Source organism: Procambarus clarkii, chromosome 45, assembly GCF_040958095.1.
Source record: "Procambarus clarkii isolate CNS0578487 chromosome 45, FALCON_Pclarkii_2.0, whole genome shotgun sequence".
Classification (NCBI taxonomy): domain Eukaryota; kingdom Metazoa; phylum Arthropoda; class Malacostraca; order Decapoda; family Cambaridae; genus Procambarus; species Procambarus clarkii.
This window is the reverse complement of record NC_091194.1, coordinates 8,132,027-8,147,026: the sequence shown is the minus strand read 5'-3', so window position 1 is coordinate 8,147,026 and position 15,000 is coordinate 8,132,027. Positions and strand designations below refer to the sequence as shown.

Genomic DNA, 15,000 nt, shown 5'->3' with positions numbered 1-15,000 from the left:
GCCATAGAAGGAGTATGGCAACCGTAGAAGAAGTATGGCAACCTTAGAAGAAGGAGTATGGCAGCCATAGAAGGAGTATGGCAGCCATAGAAGAAAGAGTATGGCAACCTCAGATGACAGAGTATGGCAACCTTAGAAGAAGGAGTATGACAGCCTTAGAAGGAGTATGGCAGCCTTAAAAGAGTGTGGCAACCTTAGAAGGAGTACGGAACCCCTAGAAGAAAAAGTATGGCAACTTTAGAAGAGTATGACAACCCTAGAAGACACCTGAGACAGCGTGGCCAGGGTGTAAGGAGACTGCTCTCTATGTGAAAGTTTCGAGGCAAGTTTCCGGCATCTCGCGAGTATTTTTACTGACAACATAGGCAATTGGGGACAGCCTGAGGTAACTAGTGGGTGCTTTAAGGGTTGCTGGTGCGTGCTAGCGGGCTGCTAGTGGTTCCTAGTACGTCGTAAGTGGTCGCTGTGGGCTAATAATGGATGCTGACGGGTGCTAATGGGTGCTAATGGGTGCTATTGCCCTGTAAGTGGGTGCTAGCGGGCTGCTAGTGGTGCTAGAGGGCCACTAGTATGGGCACTAGGAGGAGTGCCAGCCTGGCCGACCTTACATAATCACCAACCACGTGCTAATGGGCTGCTAGTGGTTGCTAGTACGTCGTAAGTGGTCGCTGTGGGCTAGTAATGGATGCTGACGGGTGCTAATGGGTGCTAGTGGTGCTTGAGGGCCACTAGTGGGGGGCACTAGCAGGAGTGCCAGCCTGGCCACCTTACATAATCACCAACCACCACGTGAAGGAAGAGGGGCCATTAAACGCCCCATCATTAGGCTGTTGTATATGGGAGGTGTTCCGGCGGGGGCCATTACTGCCTCTGTGCGCATGCGCCGTGGCCGCTCCCCAGGTCAATATAGCCGCTCCAAGTGCACTTGTTATTAGTTATACAGTGAACGCCGCCATGGCGTAAAGAGGGAAGGGGGGGGGGTTATTATGTAGATATGGGGGGGGGTCAAGAGGGTCTCTTTTTTTGGGGGGGGGGGGTCCGTGTGTTGCTTTGACCCTTTGACCTGGCCTCTGACCTGGCCTCTGGTCTGGCCTCTGACCTCCTGGACTCTGACCTCCTGGACTCTGACCTCCTGGCCTCTGACCTGGCCTCTGGTCTGGCCTCTGACCTCCTGGACTCTGACCTCCTGGACTCTGACCTGGCCTCTGACCTGGCCTCTGACCTGTCCTCTGACCTGGCCTCTGACCTGGCCTCTGACCTGGCCTCTGACCTGGCCTCTGATCTGACCTCTGGCCGCCATCTCCACGATGCTAACCTCCAAATGCTGGCCTCAGCTGTAAGAAATTAACTCGTAAGAAAGGACAAAAACTAGAGCTATGCGTAAAATTGAATTCACGGTGATGTCACGACCATAGGGGAACGTCGTTCGTGAAGGCAGGCCGGGACGTCACGACCATAGGGGAACGTCGTTCGTGGAGGCAGGCCGGGACGTCACGACCATAGGGGAACGTCGTTCGTGGAGGCAGGCCGGGACGTCACGACCATAGGGGAACGTCGTTCGTGGAGGCAGGCCGGGACGTCACGACCATAGGGGAGCGTCGTTCGTGGAGGCCATGGCCCCTCACGTCAACAATTAGCGCCTAATCTGAGCCGCGGTTGAGGTAACTGCCTCGTTTGGCGCGCGCGGTGCTGGGCCGGGCGCGCCTCGGGGCGGAAGCGGGCGCCTAACAGCTTCTTCAGCCTGGTTGGGATCACACTGGTGGCTTTCCCGCGTTCCTGTTGCTGTTGTTGTTATAGATTCAGCTACTCGGAACAAGTTCCAAGCAGCACGGGCTATGGTGAGCCCGTAACTTACCTGGCACAGGAGCGGGGCAAGTAGCACGGGCTATGGTGAGCCCGTAACTTACCTGGCACAGGAGCGGGGCAAGTAGCACGGGCTATGGTGAGCCCGTAACTTACCTGGCACAAGAGCGGGGCAAGTAGCACGGGCTATGGTTAGCCTCATGCGCGTTCCTGTGGTTGGTTGAATATATATTCCTAGAGTGGGTGCTAGGAATATTACGGGGCTATTCATGCCCGTGCCACCTCTTGGGTGGCTTAATCTTTATCAATCACCTAGGAATACTTTTACTAGGGGCCAGGCTTGACTTGTGATACAACTGACTGTTGCTCGGAGCCTCCAGCATGCCCACATATCTACTCCTCCTTGGAGGAACATGTCTATTTAAAGATCACTTGTGTTCGGGCAATATTTCTTATGCTTATTGGGGAAGGTGTTGAACAACCGTGGACCTCTGATTGTTCAGATAGTGCTCTCTGATTGTGTCTATGGCACCTCTGTTCCTCACTGGTTCTATTTTGCATTTCCTTCCGTATCTTTCCTCCAGTAGCACCAGGAGGCCTGGTCGACGACCGGGCCGCGGGGACGCTAAGCCCCGGAAGCACCTCAAGGTAACCTCAAGGTGACCAGTATAGTGTTATTTTACATGCGTTAATTTGGGACCTGGCCTTCCAGTGTCTTCTATGTATATATATTGTTTAATATCTCTCTTGTGTTCTCTTAAAGAGAGCACATTTTGAGAGCTTTGAGATGGTTGTAATAATATAGGTGTTTTATCGTATCCATGTGTGACGTGTATATTTTCTGAATTTCAGGAAAATTCTCCATTTATATATTTTCCTCCATCTCAGAAATATCTCCGGGTCTGAAGTGGAGAGCTGTTGTTTCAGATCCGCTACCTGGAACAAAAAGTTCCAAGTAGCACGGGCTATGGTGAGCCCGTAGTGGAGAGCATCAGTGATTTTACAGTATGAGCAATGTGGTGGGATCTCAATCTTCTCATTATTCATCCTATTATTTTCCTAGCTATCATTATTTCCAGATCCTTTTTTTCCATGTTTATTCTCCTAGCATGAGGAGATCTGTGTCTCGTACCTTGTATTTAGCTTAAGTTCTTAGCTTCTACTGTACCTAAGTGCCTGGAATTTGTCACTGTTGTACATCATGTTATTTTTCATTGCCTAGTTAAAGACTTGTAGAGTCCTTGCGTCTTCTGAAGCGAGTAATTTGCAAGCTGATTTACGTTGATTTGCGTTCAAAGCATGAGAAGTAGCTGTGACTTGTATCTTTATCTATATCTACTGTGAGAATGAGAAAGAGCAGTGGTGCAATGACTGCGCCCAAGCGTAGATATCTTTTTTACTTGAACTTAAGTTGATTTGACTGTTACTCTTTGAATTCTGTTTGACAGAGAACTGAATATTCAATACGCTACTTTATCTGTTATTCCGTTTGATGTGATCTTATAGGCTGTCACTCCACGGTCAACGCAGTTCCACACACACACACACACACACACACACACACACACACACACACACACACACACACACACACACACACACACACACACAAGCGGGATCCAAGAGTCAATGCTCGATCCTCCAGACACAACTAGGTGAGTACAACTAGGTGAGTACACACACACACACACACACACACACACACACACACACACACACACACACACACACACACACACACACACACACACACGCAACAAACAGTGTCATGTACATTCGACTTTGTTCACACTTTGTTCACGCCCGAACAAAGCAACTACTCGGTTCAATGATCCTTGGCACTCCTAAACTCTTCCTCAGCCATGGTCCTCCTCAGCCATGGTCCTCCTCAGCCATGGTCCTCCTCAGCCATGGTCCTCCTCAGCCATGGAGCCACCTGAGTGGCCCAACTTTCTCAATTACCACCATTCCTGCCACACTTGTTGACTTTACTGTGTTCCTTAATGCCAGCAATCTCCTTATAATACTTGAAATGTGTGTGTGTGTGTGTGTGCGTGTGTGTGTGTGCGTGTGTGTGTGTGTGTGTGTGTGTTTTATCCGTGATACCAACAAGAACAATCCATAACTAATAGTGACTATTTTAATCTCTGTATTTATGCAATAGTTCAATATTTTGTTGCATTTATGTCCGCAATGCAATGGTATGCAAGATAACGAGGTTGATAGTAAGCTGTCTAGCGTGGCTCTCATATCTGAGACAGACAGACAGACAGACAGACAGACAGACAGACAGACAGACAGACAGACAGACAGACAGACAGACAGACGGTCAAATAAATGGAACAAATAAAGTCCCAAGGAGTCAGCTTATACAATACTTAACACTCCGGATAAGAGCATGATAATGTAACCGAACATGCCCTGGACAGTATCACTCCTGACTGGACATTATGACTCCTGACCGGACATTATGACTCCTGACCGGACACTATGACTCCTGACCGGACACTATGACTCCTGACCGGACACTATGACTCCTGACCGGACACTATGACTCCTGACCGGACAATATCACTCCTGACCGGACAATATCACTCCTGACCGGACAATATGACTCCTGACCGGACAATATCACTCCTGACCGGACATTATGACTCCTGACCGGACATTATGACTCCTGACCGGACACTATGACTCCTGACCGGACATTATGACTCCTGACCGGACACTATGACTCCTGACCGGACACTATGACAGCCCCACACAGTATCACGCCGGGTAAATCACCGTATCGGAGTTATATATATGTCAGGGTAATTTCGAGCGGCTTAGGTAATCACCTTAATTACCTAACCAAGACATCGCAGGAGGTCCTCTTAACGGAGGACGGGAAGAGGTCGTCTTGACAGGTCGTCGTGAGGGGGGCGGGGGGGTCGTCGGGGGAAGGGGGGCGCGGGGGTCGTCGTGGATGGGGGGGGGAGGGGGGTTGTTCGGTCATTGTTTAAAAATGGGTGAAGACGTGAATAGATTTTTTTTTTGTGTTGGTAAATGATTTAGAATGACGGTTCTATGGCCGGGCCACCAGAACCGCAGGGTGGACCGCGATAACCGCAGGGTGGATCGCGATAACCGCAGGGTGAACCCCCAGAACCGCAGGGTGGACCGCGAGAACCGCAGGGTGGACCGCGAGAACCGCAGGGTGGACCCCCAGAACCGCAGAGTGGACCACCAGAACCGCAGGGTGGACCGCGATAACCGCAGGGTGGACCGCGATAACCGCAGGGTGGACCACCAGAACCGCAGGGTGGACCGCGATAACCGCAGGGTGGACCGCCAGAACCGCAGGGTGGACCGCGATAACCGCAGGGTGGATCGCGATAACCGCAGGGTGAACCCCCAGAACCGCTGGGTGGACCGCGAGAACCGCAGGGTGGACCCCCAGAACCGCAGAGTGGACCACCAGAACCGCAGGGTGGACCGCTAGAACCGCAGGGTGGACCACGATAACCACAGGGTGGACCCTCAGAACCGCAAAGTGGTCCGCCAGAACCGCAGGGTGGACCGCTAGAACCGCAGGGTGGACCACGATAACCGCAGAGTGGACCCCCAGAACCGCAAAGTGGACCGCGATAACCGCATGGTGGACCGCGATAACCGCAGGGTGGACCGCGATAACCGCAGGGTGGACCACGATAACCGCAGGGTGGACCGCGAGAACCGCAAAGTGGACCACAATAACTGTGAACCATTACAAAGAGAACCGTCTGTTATTGTTAATGGTGTTATTGTCCTTGTTATTGATGTTCTTCCCTTGTCACTGTTGATGTTTCTCTTGTCACAATAACAAATAAAGCCACGGCCATTTTTAATAATATTTTCATCATCGCAATTAATAAAAGTTACGATTTTTGCAATATTATTGCTATTATTACCGGTGCCTATTATTAGTTAATTCTTGTATCGCGCGAACCTTTTTACTGCACTTAGCGAGGGTTAATTAGCAAGATCTACCTTAATTAGGTAATTGAAAAGCAATTACGCAATATTTGGACGCGAACCTGCATGGGATAATATGATTAACCTATGGGCTCTGTTCTGGCGTTGACGCATTGGGGAGTGTTTGGTGATTGACATGTATACTACATGAGTGAGAGAGAGAGAGAGAGAGAGAGAGAGAGAGAGAGAGAGAGAGAGAGAGAGAGAGAGAGAGAGAGAGAGAGAGAAAGGAGAAAGGGAATAGGAGACAGTGGGTGAGTGTGTGTGTGTGTGTGTGAGAGAGAGAGAGAGAGAGAGAGAGAGAGAGAGAGAGAGAGAGAGAGAGAGAGAGAGAGAGAGAGAGAGAGAGAGAAGAGAGAGAGAGAGGAAGGGAGAGAGAGAGAAAGGGGGGCGGGAATGAGAGACAGTGGGTGAGAGTGTGTGTGTGTGAGAGAGAGAGAAGAGGGTGGGAGAGAGGGGAAATGGGGGAAATAAAACGAAGCGTGAGATAGAGAGAGAGAGGAGAGACGGAAGAGAGAGACAGGAGACAGAAGGAGAGAAAGAAATTGAAAGCTAGTGAGAGAGAGAGATGAAGTCAGTCTACTTGTATCTCCACGATAAGATAACAACAACACAATATTGCCCGGGCCGGCCACCACACAGAGCTCATCCCTGAGTGATCCTTCCCCCCCCCCTCTGCAACCCCCCCTCCTGCAACCCCCCCCTGCAACCCCCCTGCAACCCCCCCCCCCTGCAACACAAACATACCCGCCCACGCCAACAGGAAGGTGCGACCGACCAACAGCAGCAGCAACAGACACGTACATACGACCGAGGCCAACAGGAGCAACAGGAGAGAAACAGGAGTACCCCCATGTAATAGGGGGGGTATTAAATAGGGGGGAAACTGAAGTATTAGTGAGGGAATGTGTTTGAATGGGGGTAGGGGATGGATTTCCAAGCGCAAAGAGACAAAGTGTTAGATTATAACATCATTTAGACATGATCTGTACAAATGACTACAGGCATGCGTATATATATGTGCAAATGCCACGGCTCTTGAACTGCAATCATTGCAATGCAAGAAGTTCCCTACAGAGGTAGCTCGCGGCGTCCGCCTCACTGCAAAACACACACACCATTACCAGCGCGAACAAGCTTGAATGGTCCCCCCCCCCCCAAGCTAATATGCAACTGAAAATTATACCAGCTTCTGGATGTAGGCCTGGACTCGAAGCCTGGTTAATATTATCGACCCCACAGTAGCGTAATAGCGCACATACACACACATATATATGTAGGTAGATACATATGCAGAGAATACGACAACAACAACATGGTCCAAGCATGTAACCCAGACACACACACACGCACGCACACACACACACACACACACACACACACACACACACACACACACACACACACACACACACACACACACACACACACACACCTGCACTGTTAAAGAGTCCACCACGAACCTATCCAAATGTCAATTTAATACAATTCCATACGTGTGGGTGGCGTTGTATCATACACACAAACGTACATATATACACAGACACGATACACGACAACAAAGAGCTTAATTACGTGCTAGTAAACAATAACATGGTCCGAGTGAGTGTAACGGAACATTCTAAGGAGAGTGTGTGTGTGCGTGTGTGTGTGTGATGGGTAGGGAAACTCCTAGACACTGCCACGGTTCTTCGTGTGACGTGCGTTTAATTCCCCGCGCCGGCAAGAGATGGCGTTAGTTACATCCCCTCCCGCTTTTCTAATTTAAAAAAAAAATGGCGTCCGGTTTATTAAATCTCAATTTCCGTGCGAGGTATTACCTGAGTTTTGTTTGTTAATGCTGTTTTTGTTGTTGTTGTTTAATTGTCTATGTTTTTTATGTGTAATTGTTGTTATTGATGCGATTTTGATGCATTTACAATTTCATATGTATACAAGATACATAAGTACACATACATATGCACACACACACACACACAACACACACATACACACACACACACACACACACACACACACACACACACACACACAACACACACATACACACACACACACACACACACACACACACACACACACACACACACACACACACACACACACACACACACCCACACACCCACACACACACACACACACACACACACAACACACACACACACACACACACACACACACACACACACACACACACACACACACACCCACACACCCACACACACACACACACACACACACACAACACACACACACACACACACACACACACACACACACACACACACACACACACACACACACAGTCTCACCTACTAACAATATCTAAACAAAGAATATAATATGCAAATACTGTGGTCATTATTTTAACCAGAAAAGGCTTGAATATCATTATGAAAGATCCCGGCTGACAGGTATAGTGCATAATTGTGTGCGTGTGTGTGTGTGTGCTCACCTAGTTCTCACCTAGTTGTGTTTGCGGGGGTTGAGCTCTGGCTCTTTGGTCCCGCCTCTCACGCACACACTCACGTGTGTGTGGTGTGTGTGTGTGTGTGTGTGTGTGTTTGCTGTTTGTATTTACTGTTTGTGTCTGCAGAATCGAGCTGTTAGCTCTTGGACCCCGACTTTCTAACCGATCTATTTCTTCTGTATTATTTCCCCCCCCCCCCAACTACTTGGGCTGGACTGTAGAGCGACGGTCTCGCGGCATGCAGGTCGGCGTTCAATCCCTGCAACCATCCAAGTTCAAAGGACTGCCCCCCTTCCGGAGGTCCTGGATCCCCTTCCGGAGGACCTGGATCCCCTTCCGGAGGTCCTGGACCCCCTTCCGGAGGTCCTGGACCCCCTTCCGGAGGTCCTGGACACCCTTCCGGAGGTCCTGGACCCCCTTCCGGAGGTCCTGGACCCCCTTCCGGAGGTCCTGGACCCCCTTCCGGAGGTCCTGGACCCCCTTCCCGAGGTCCTGGACACCCTTCCGGAGGTCCTGGACCCCCTTCCGGAGGTCCTGGACACCCTTCCGGAGGTCCTGGACCCTCTTCCGGAGGTCCTGGACCCCCTTCCGGAGGTCCTGGACACCGTTCCGGAGGTCCTGGACACCCTTCCGGAGGTCCTGGACCCTCTAACGGAAGTCCTGGACACCCTTCCGGAGGTCCTGGACCCCCTTCCGGAGGTCCTGGACACCCTTCCGGAGGTCCTGGACACCCTTCCGGAGGTCCTGGACACCCTTCCGGAGGTCCTGGACACCCTTCCGGAGGTCCTGGACCCTCTAACGGAAGTCCTGGAAGAGGCCGGTACTTCCAGCGGCTACACCCTCCTACAGAAACTCAGACCGAGATGGACAGGCCAAGTAGTGGACAGGCCACGTAAAGGACAGGCCAAGTAGTGGACAGGCCACGTAAAGGACAGGCCAAGTAGTGGACAGGCCACGTAAAGGACAGGCCACGTAGTGGACAGGCCACGTAAAGGACAGGCCAAGTAGTGGACAGGCCACTATTCACTGGCGGGATATCAGTAGCCACCAGGCCACTGTCAGTGTCTGACAGCCGACTGCCTAAACAGCCGCTGAATAGGGAATTATGCCAAGGTCCGCGATCTGCTGAAGGTGGGAGCGGGGACGGTGGAAGACACGATTAAAGGACTGCCCCAAGGTGACCCTCACAGACCCCTCCTGGACATCTGTGAACCTTCCTTCCTCTGTGGCAAAGACCTGAACCTTCCACTTCAGCAGCAGCACCCACCCACATGTGACCCGAGTGGGAGGAGGGGAGAGCCATCCGGACGCAGATTGGTCTAGCCATCCGGCTCAAAGCCACCCAACCTTCGACCTGATGCATTGATGTCATGTGGTCATAGTCGAAGCTGAAAGGCGAACATCGTCATATTTCTAACATACATACATACGTACCCAAGGGTGCAGCCCGTAGCAGCTGTCTCACTCCCAGATGCCTGTTTACTCATAGCTAGGTGAATAGGCTCATTAGGTGAAAGAAACTGCTCATTTGTTTCTGCCTTGGCCGGGAGTCGAACCTGGGCCACAGAATTACAAGACCTGTGCGCTGTCCGCTCAGCTACCAGACCCCCCCCCCTGGTAGCTGACACACACACACTGTGTGTGTGTGTGCTTATCTATTATTTGTGCCTTTAGGAGAGAGAGAGAGAGAGAGAGAGAGAGAGAGAGAGAGAGAGAGAGAGAGAAATGGGGAACACTTTCCCCACAAATAGGTTAGAGGGAAGACGTGTCCACCTTGCTAACCATTTATTCTGATCAGCGTCTCCTGCACCCCTTACCCTCCCCCCCCCCTCTCTCTCTCTCTCTCTCTCTCTCTCTCTCTCTCTCTCTCTCTCTCTCTCTCTCTCTCTCTCTCTCTCTCTCTCTCTCTCTCTCTCTTCCCCGTTTCTCCCCTCACTTATTTCTCACCCTTTCTCTCTTAGTCTTTGGGTATTAAAAAGCTTTTTTTTCCCACGAGAACAAGAAACGAGTTTCCGTGTACCAAGACCATAAGAACTCAGACTTTTTTTACCAGTAGGTCCGTTGAGGCTCAAATCCTTGTCAACGCAATTTCAAGTCGAAAAATAACATATGGTATTAGAGCACTTTCGTGGAAGCAATAATCGTTATAAAAGCCAATCACCTTCAGGTAATTAGAAAGAATATGTTTTTTTTCTTATAATGGGTCAGCTTTGAGATAAGTTGAAGGATATCTTCAAGAATGGCTTGGATGTTCTTGGTGGTGGTGGAGCTGGGGGTGCTGTCCTGGGGTGGGGGGGGGAGGGGGAAGATAACACGTGGTGGGGAGATGGGCTGTCATCTGGGAAGGAATGAGAGAGAGAGAGAGAGAGAGAGAGAGAGAGAGAGAGAGAGAGAGAGAGAGAGAGAGAGAGAGAGAGAGAGAGAGAGAGAGAGAGATGAAAGTTAAACTTTAGAGGAGAAAAGTTAATCGACGGCAACACACATGTTTCGCTTGCATTTACCGAACACACACACACACACACACACACACACACACACACACACACACACACACACACACACACACACACACACACACACACACACACACAGGCCCCAGTACGGGCTCCAGCATGGAGCCCGTACATTGTCAAGCACAAGACGAAGCTGGAAAAAGTTCAAAGGTATGCCACTAGATTAGTCCCAGAACTAAGAGGCATGAGTTACGAGGAAAGGCTGCGGGAAATGCACCTTACGACACTGGAAGACAGAAGAATAAGGGGGGACATGATCACAACCTACAAAATCATCAGGGGAATCGACCGGGTAAACAAGGATTAACTATTCAACACTGGTGGGACGCGAGCAAGGGGACACAGGTGGAAGCTGAGTACCCACATGAGCCACAGGGACGTTAGAAGGAATTTTTTCAGTGTCAGAGAAGTTAACAGATGGAATGCATTAGGCAGTGATGTGGTGGAGGCTGACTCCATACACAGTCTCAAATGTAGATATGATAGAGCCCAGTAGGCTCAGGAATCTGTACACCAGTTGATTGACAGTTGAGAGGCGGGACCAAAGCTCAACCCAGCAAGTACAAATAAGTGAGTACAAATAGGTGAGTACACACACACACACAAAATAGTAACAGTCCACTAGGTGAGTACACATGCACACAGATAACACAATAAAAGCTCTGTCAGAACTCTACAATATATCAGTTCACGGTGTGAACACTATATCAGTAGAAGCAAAACACACACACACACACACACACACACACACACACACACACACACACACACACACTCACACACACACACACACACACACACACACACACAAACACAGACACAGACACACACACACACACACACACACACACACACACAGACACACACACAGACACACACACACACACACACACACACACACACACACACACACACACACACACACACACTGAGTCGAGCTCACAAAACAACATATTTCCAAACCAATGTCCATTACACATTGCTTTGTAACAAATGATACAATATTTTTTGGTTTTCTTCTACATGTATTGTGTGGCCAATATATTTTGTGTGTGTGGGGGGGTTGGGGGGGTTGGAAGGGAGGGTTGCAGATTTAGTCCCTGGCTGATACACCTCGCCATGCCTTGAATGAGGGGGAACCAACCTGACCAACACCAGCGGCATCTGCAACAACCTTGACTAGAATCAGAACCCTCAGGAACTTGGTTCAATGATGCAGTATATACAATGAGACGTGTACCTCTTCCGTCACGGAGTAGTTTAAATTTAGTTTAAGTCATGAACTCTATTTACCACTCAAACCAGCTTGCTGGTTGTTCAAGAAGCCTAAACCATTCAGATAGGTTGATAGACCCTTAATCTCAACACCAAACAACCTAACCTAACCTAGCCTAACCTAACCTAACCTAGCCTAACCTAACCTAACCTAACCTAACCTAACCTAACCTAGCCTAACCTAACCTAGCCTAACCTAACCTAGCCTAACCTAACCTAACCTAACCTAACCTAACCTAACCTAACCTAGCCTAACCTAACCTAACCTAAACTAAACACCAAACAAAACCTGGATAAGTGAGCATTGAGAACATTCTGCACTTCGGAGCTTCAGCTCTCGGCCCCGGCTATAAGCACCCGTCTCTTGAAGCATGTAATGAAACTAGACCATGTGCAGAAATGTTCTTTGGTTCTGTTCCTATAGGAATGAGCTACGAGGAAAGGCTGAGAAGCAGCTGGATTATGGAACCATTCGGAGAACTGTGTGCTACGTACGTGAGACCGGGTTAGGATTATGCATCGCCTTCGAGGAACCGCCACCTTTTACAACTTAGCAGTTGTAATTGTCTACTTACTCCTGGCACTGTGTCAACACCAACGTCATGTTTACGCTGCAGAGTAATCCTGTGTAAGCGAGATGGAGAGAGAGAGAAAGAGAGAGAGAGAGAGAGAGAGAGAGAGAGAGAGAGAGAGAGAGAGAGAGAGAGAGAGAAAGAGAGAGAGAAAGAGAGAGAGAAAGAAAGAGAGAGAGAGAGAGAGAGAGAGAGAGAGAGAGAGAGAGAGAAAGAAAGAGAGAGAGAGAGAGAGAGAGAGAGAGAGAGAGAGAGAGAGAGAGAGAGAGAGAGAGAGAGAGAGAGAGAGAAAGAGAGAGAGAAAGAAAGAGAGAGAGAGAGAGAGAGAGAGAGAGAGAGAGAGAGAGAGAGAGAGAGAAAGAGAGAGAGAGAGAAAGAGAGAGAGAGAGAGAGAGAGAGAGAGAGAGAGAGAGAGAGAGAGAGAGAGAGAGAGAGAGAGAGAAATCAAAATTAAATCAGTAAACAATTACGCAGACACACACACAAACACTCTTTTTCATAAAAACTTTAGATTATTTCCACTTTTACAATTGAGGGCAACAAGACTGCTAGAAGTGGGGCCACAGGCGGGCCACAGGCGGGCCACAGGCGGGCCACAGGCGGGCCACCAGGGAGGTGTGAGGAAGTGCCTCGGAGGGGGGGGGGGGGGTTGAGGATATGGACAAGTCGGAAGTGAAAATTTCCGGACGTGGGCCTTGAGTAAATAACAGTGATGGTGGTAGGTGGTGATGGTGGTAGGTGGTGATGGTGGTAGGTGAAGGCGATGGTGCTCCTGAGGATGGTGGTGGTAGAGGCAGGTGCTGGTGGTGAAGGCACTAGTAATGTTGGTGAGAAATAAATCTTAAGATCATTGTTGGTGGTGGTGCGGTGTTCTGCTCGTGTGTTCATTATTGATATTTACATCTCGGCTTAGATATCAATATTTGTCTCTCTCTCTCTGTATCTTTGTCTCTCTCTCTGTCTTTGTCTCTCTCTCTCTCTCTCTCTCTCTCTCTCTCTCTCTCTCTCTCTCTCTCTCTCTCTCTGGGTTATCTGATATAATAAAGCAATGACTCAGGTCAACTTTGATGTTGTCATATCTTCTTATAAAGCTACTGACGGAGACGGCCCCAACCCGTCTAGGTCACTTGTTTACTGGCATTACACTGAAGACGTCTTCCCACACATCCCCTGTGGCTCGCTCCAGTGTCTCGCTACCGTACATGTCTTCTCCTTACGAGTTGCCTTAACCTGAATAACATGCATCTGTTTGAGCGATTTCTAAATGTATATTTTGTGTGTCTTGATTGTGTCTGTTCAGTATTTTATATCTTCTATTGCTATTTGAAGCAACTCCCTTAGTTTATTCCTGTGTTCTACTGCTTGGCAGACTGTTCTCACAATGAGGTAACTACCCTTTGTCTGGAGAACTGTTCTCACGTCTACGGAAGGTCTTATATGTAGAAGTTGGTATGGCAGAAGAAATGTGTTCTCACACACAGAGATCACACTAACGTGATGCATCAAATGAACAAATCCAAGTCGTAGCTCAGTCGATTAAGGCAGTGTCTGGGATGCTCCCGGACGCAGGTTCGAATCCTCGTCACGGCCCTTGTGGATTTGTTCATGAAATGTGTTCTCTTTGATCATCTCACTTGACCTTATATATAAATTTGAGTCATTAGCCTCCTAGTGAACCCTTGCTCGTCCACTAGGAGCACTCCACGGACGCTTCTTTCATGGGTGTTCTGAGAGCTTGTGGCTTTAGACATTCCAAGAACTGATCGCCTTGATGTCTCCATACACAAGGGCTGGACGGTAGAGCGACGGTCTCGCTTCATGCAGGTCGGTGTTCAATCCCCGACCGTCCAAGTCATTGGACACCATTCCCCCCCCCCTTCCCCCTCTGTCCCCGGGATGGGGGGAAAGAATACATCACTTGATTTTCATATCAAGCTGAGATTTGAATCATTAAATCTTCATCATTAGATCTGAGGAATGTTCCAGAATTGTGGAGAGTTACAAGGATAGTTGCGTTGTGTTAGAAGGGCAGATAGATTATTACCATCTAGTCCATTTAGATTAACGTCAGTTGACGGACATATTACTTGAAGCGGTAATAACAAATTACATTCGTACTTGGTCTGGAAAACAGATTCAGAAAATTGTGAAATGGATTTTACGTCTCAAACTGGATCAGAACACGTCCACTACACATGACACAACCGCTCTTAGTATAACGGATATGCGCACCAAGAGTATACTCCGCTTGTTGGTCTATATATACACTGAGGGGGTTTGTCCAAGGACTATGGTCAGGACTAAAGTATACTGACTGGTGGGTCAATAAGATATTGTGGTCTTAATAACCCTTCAGAGGTTGAGAGGCCTT

General features: G+C 49.2%; 2 protein-coding genes across 2 annotated transcripts in view; both read left to right on the top strand.

Moving 5' to 3' along the window:
- Window positions 1-15,000, top strand: part of LOC123769785 (uncharacterized) — an 82,216-nt gene that overhangs the window by 12,126 nt on the left and 55,090 nt on the right. The window lies entirely within an intron of this gene.
- On the top strand, window positions 4,862-5,287 carry LOC138350411 (uncharacterized). The gene has a single exon (XM_069301044.1). The coding sequence runs from the start codon at window positions 4,862-4,864 to the stop codon at window positions 5,285-5,287; it is 426 nt and encodes a 141-aa protein (XP_069157145.1).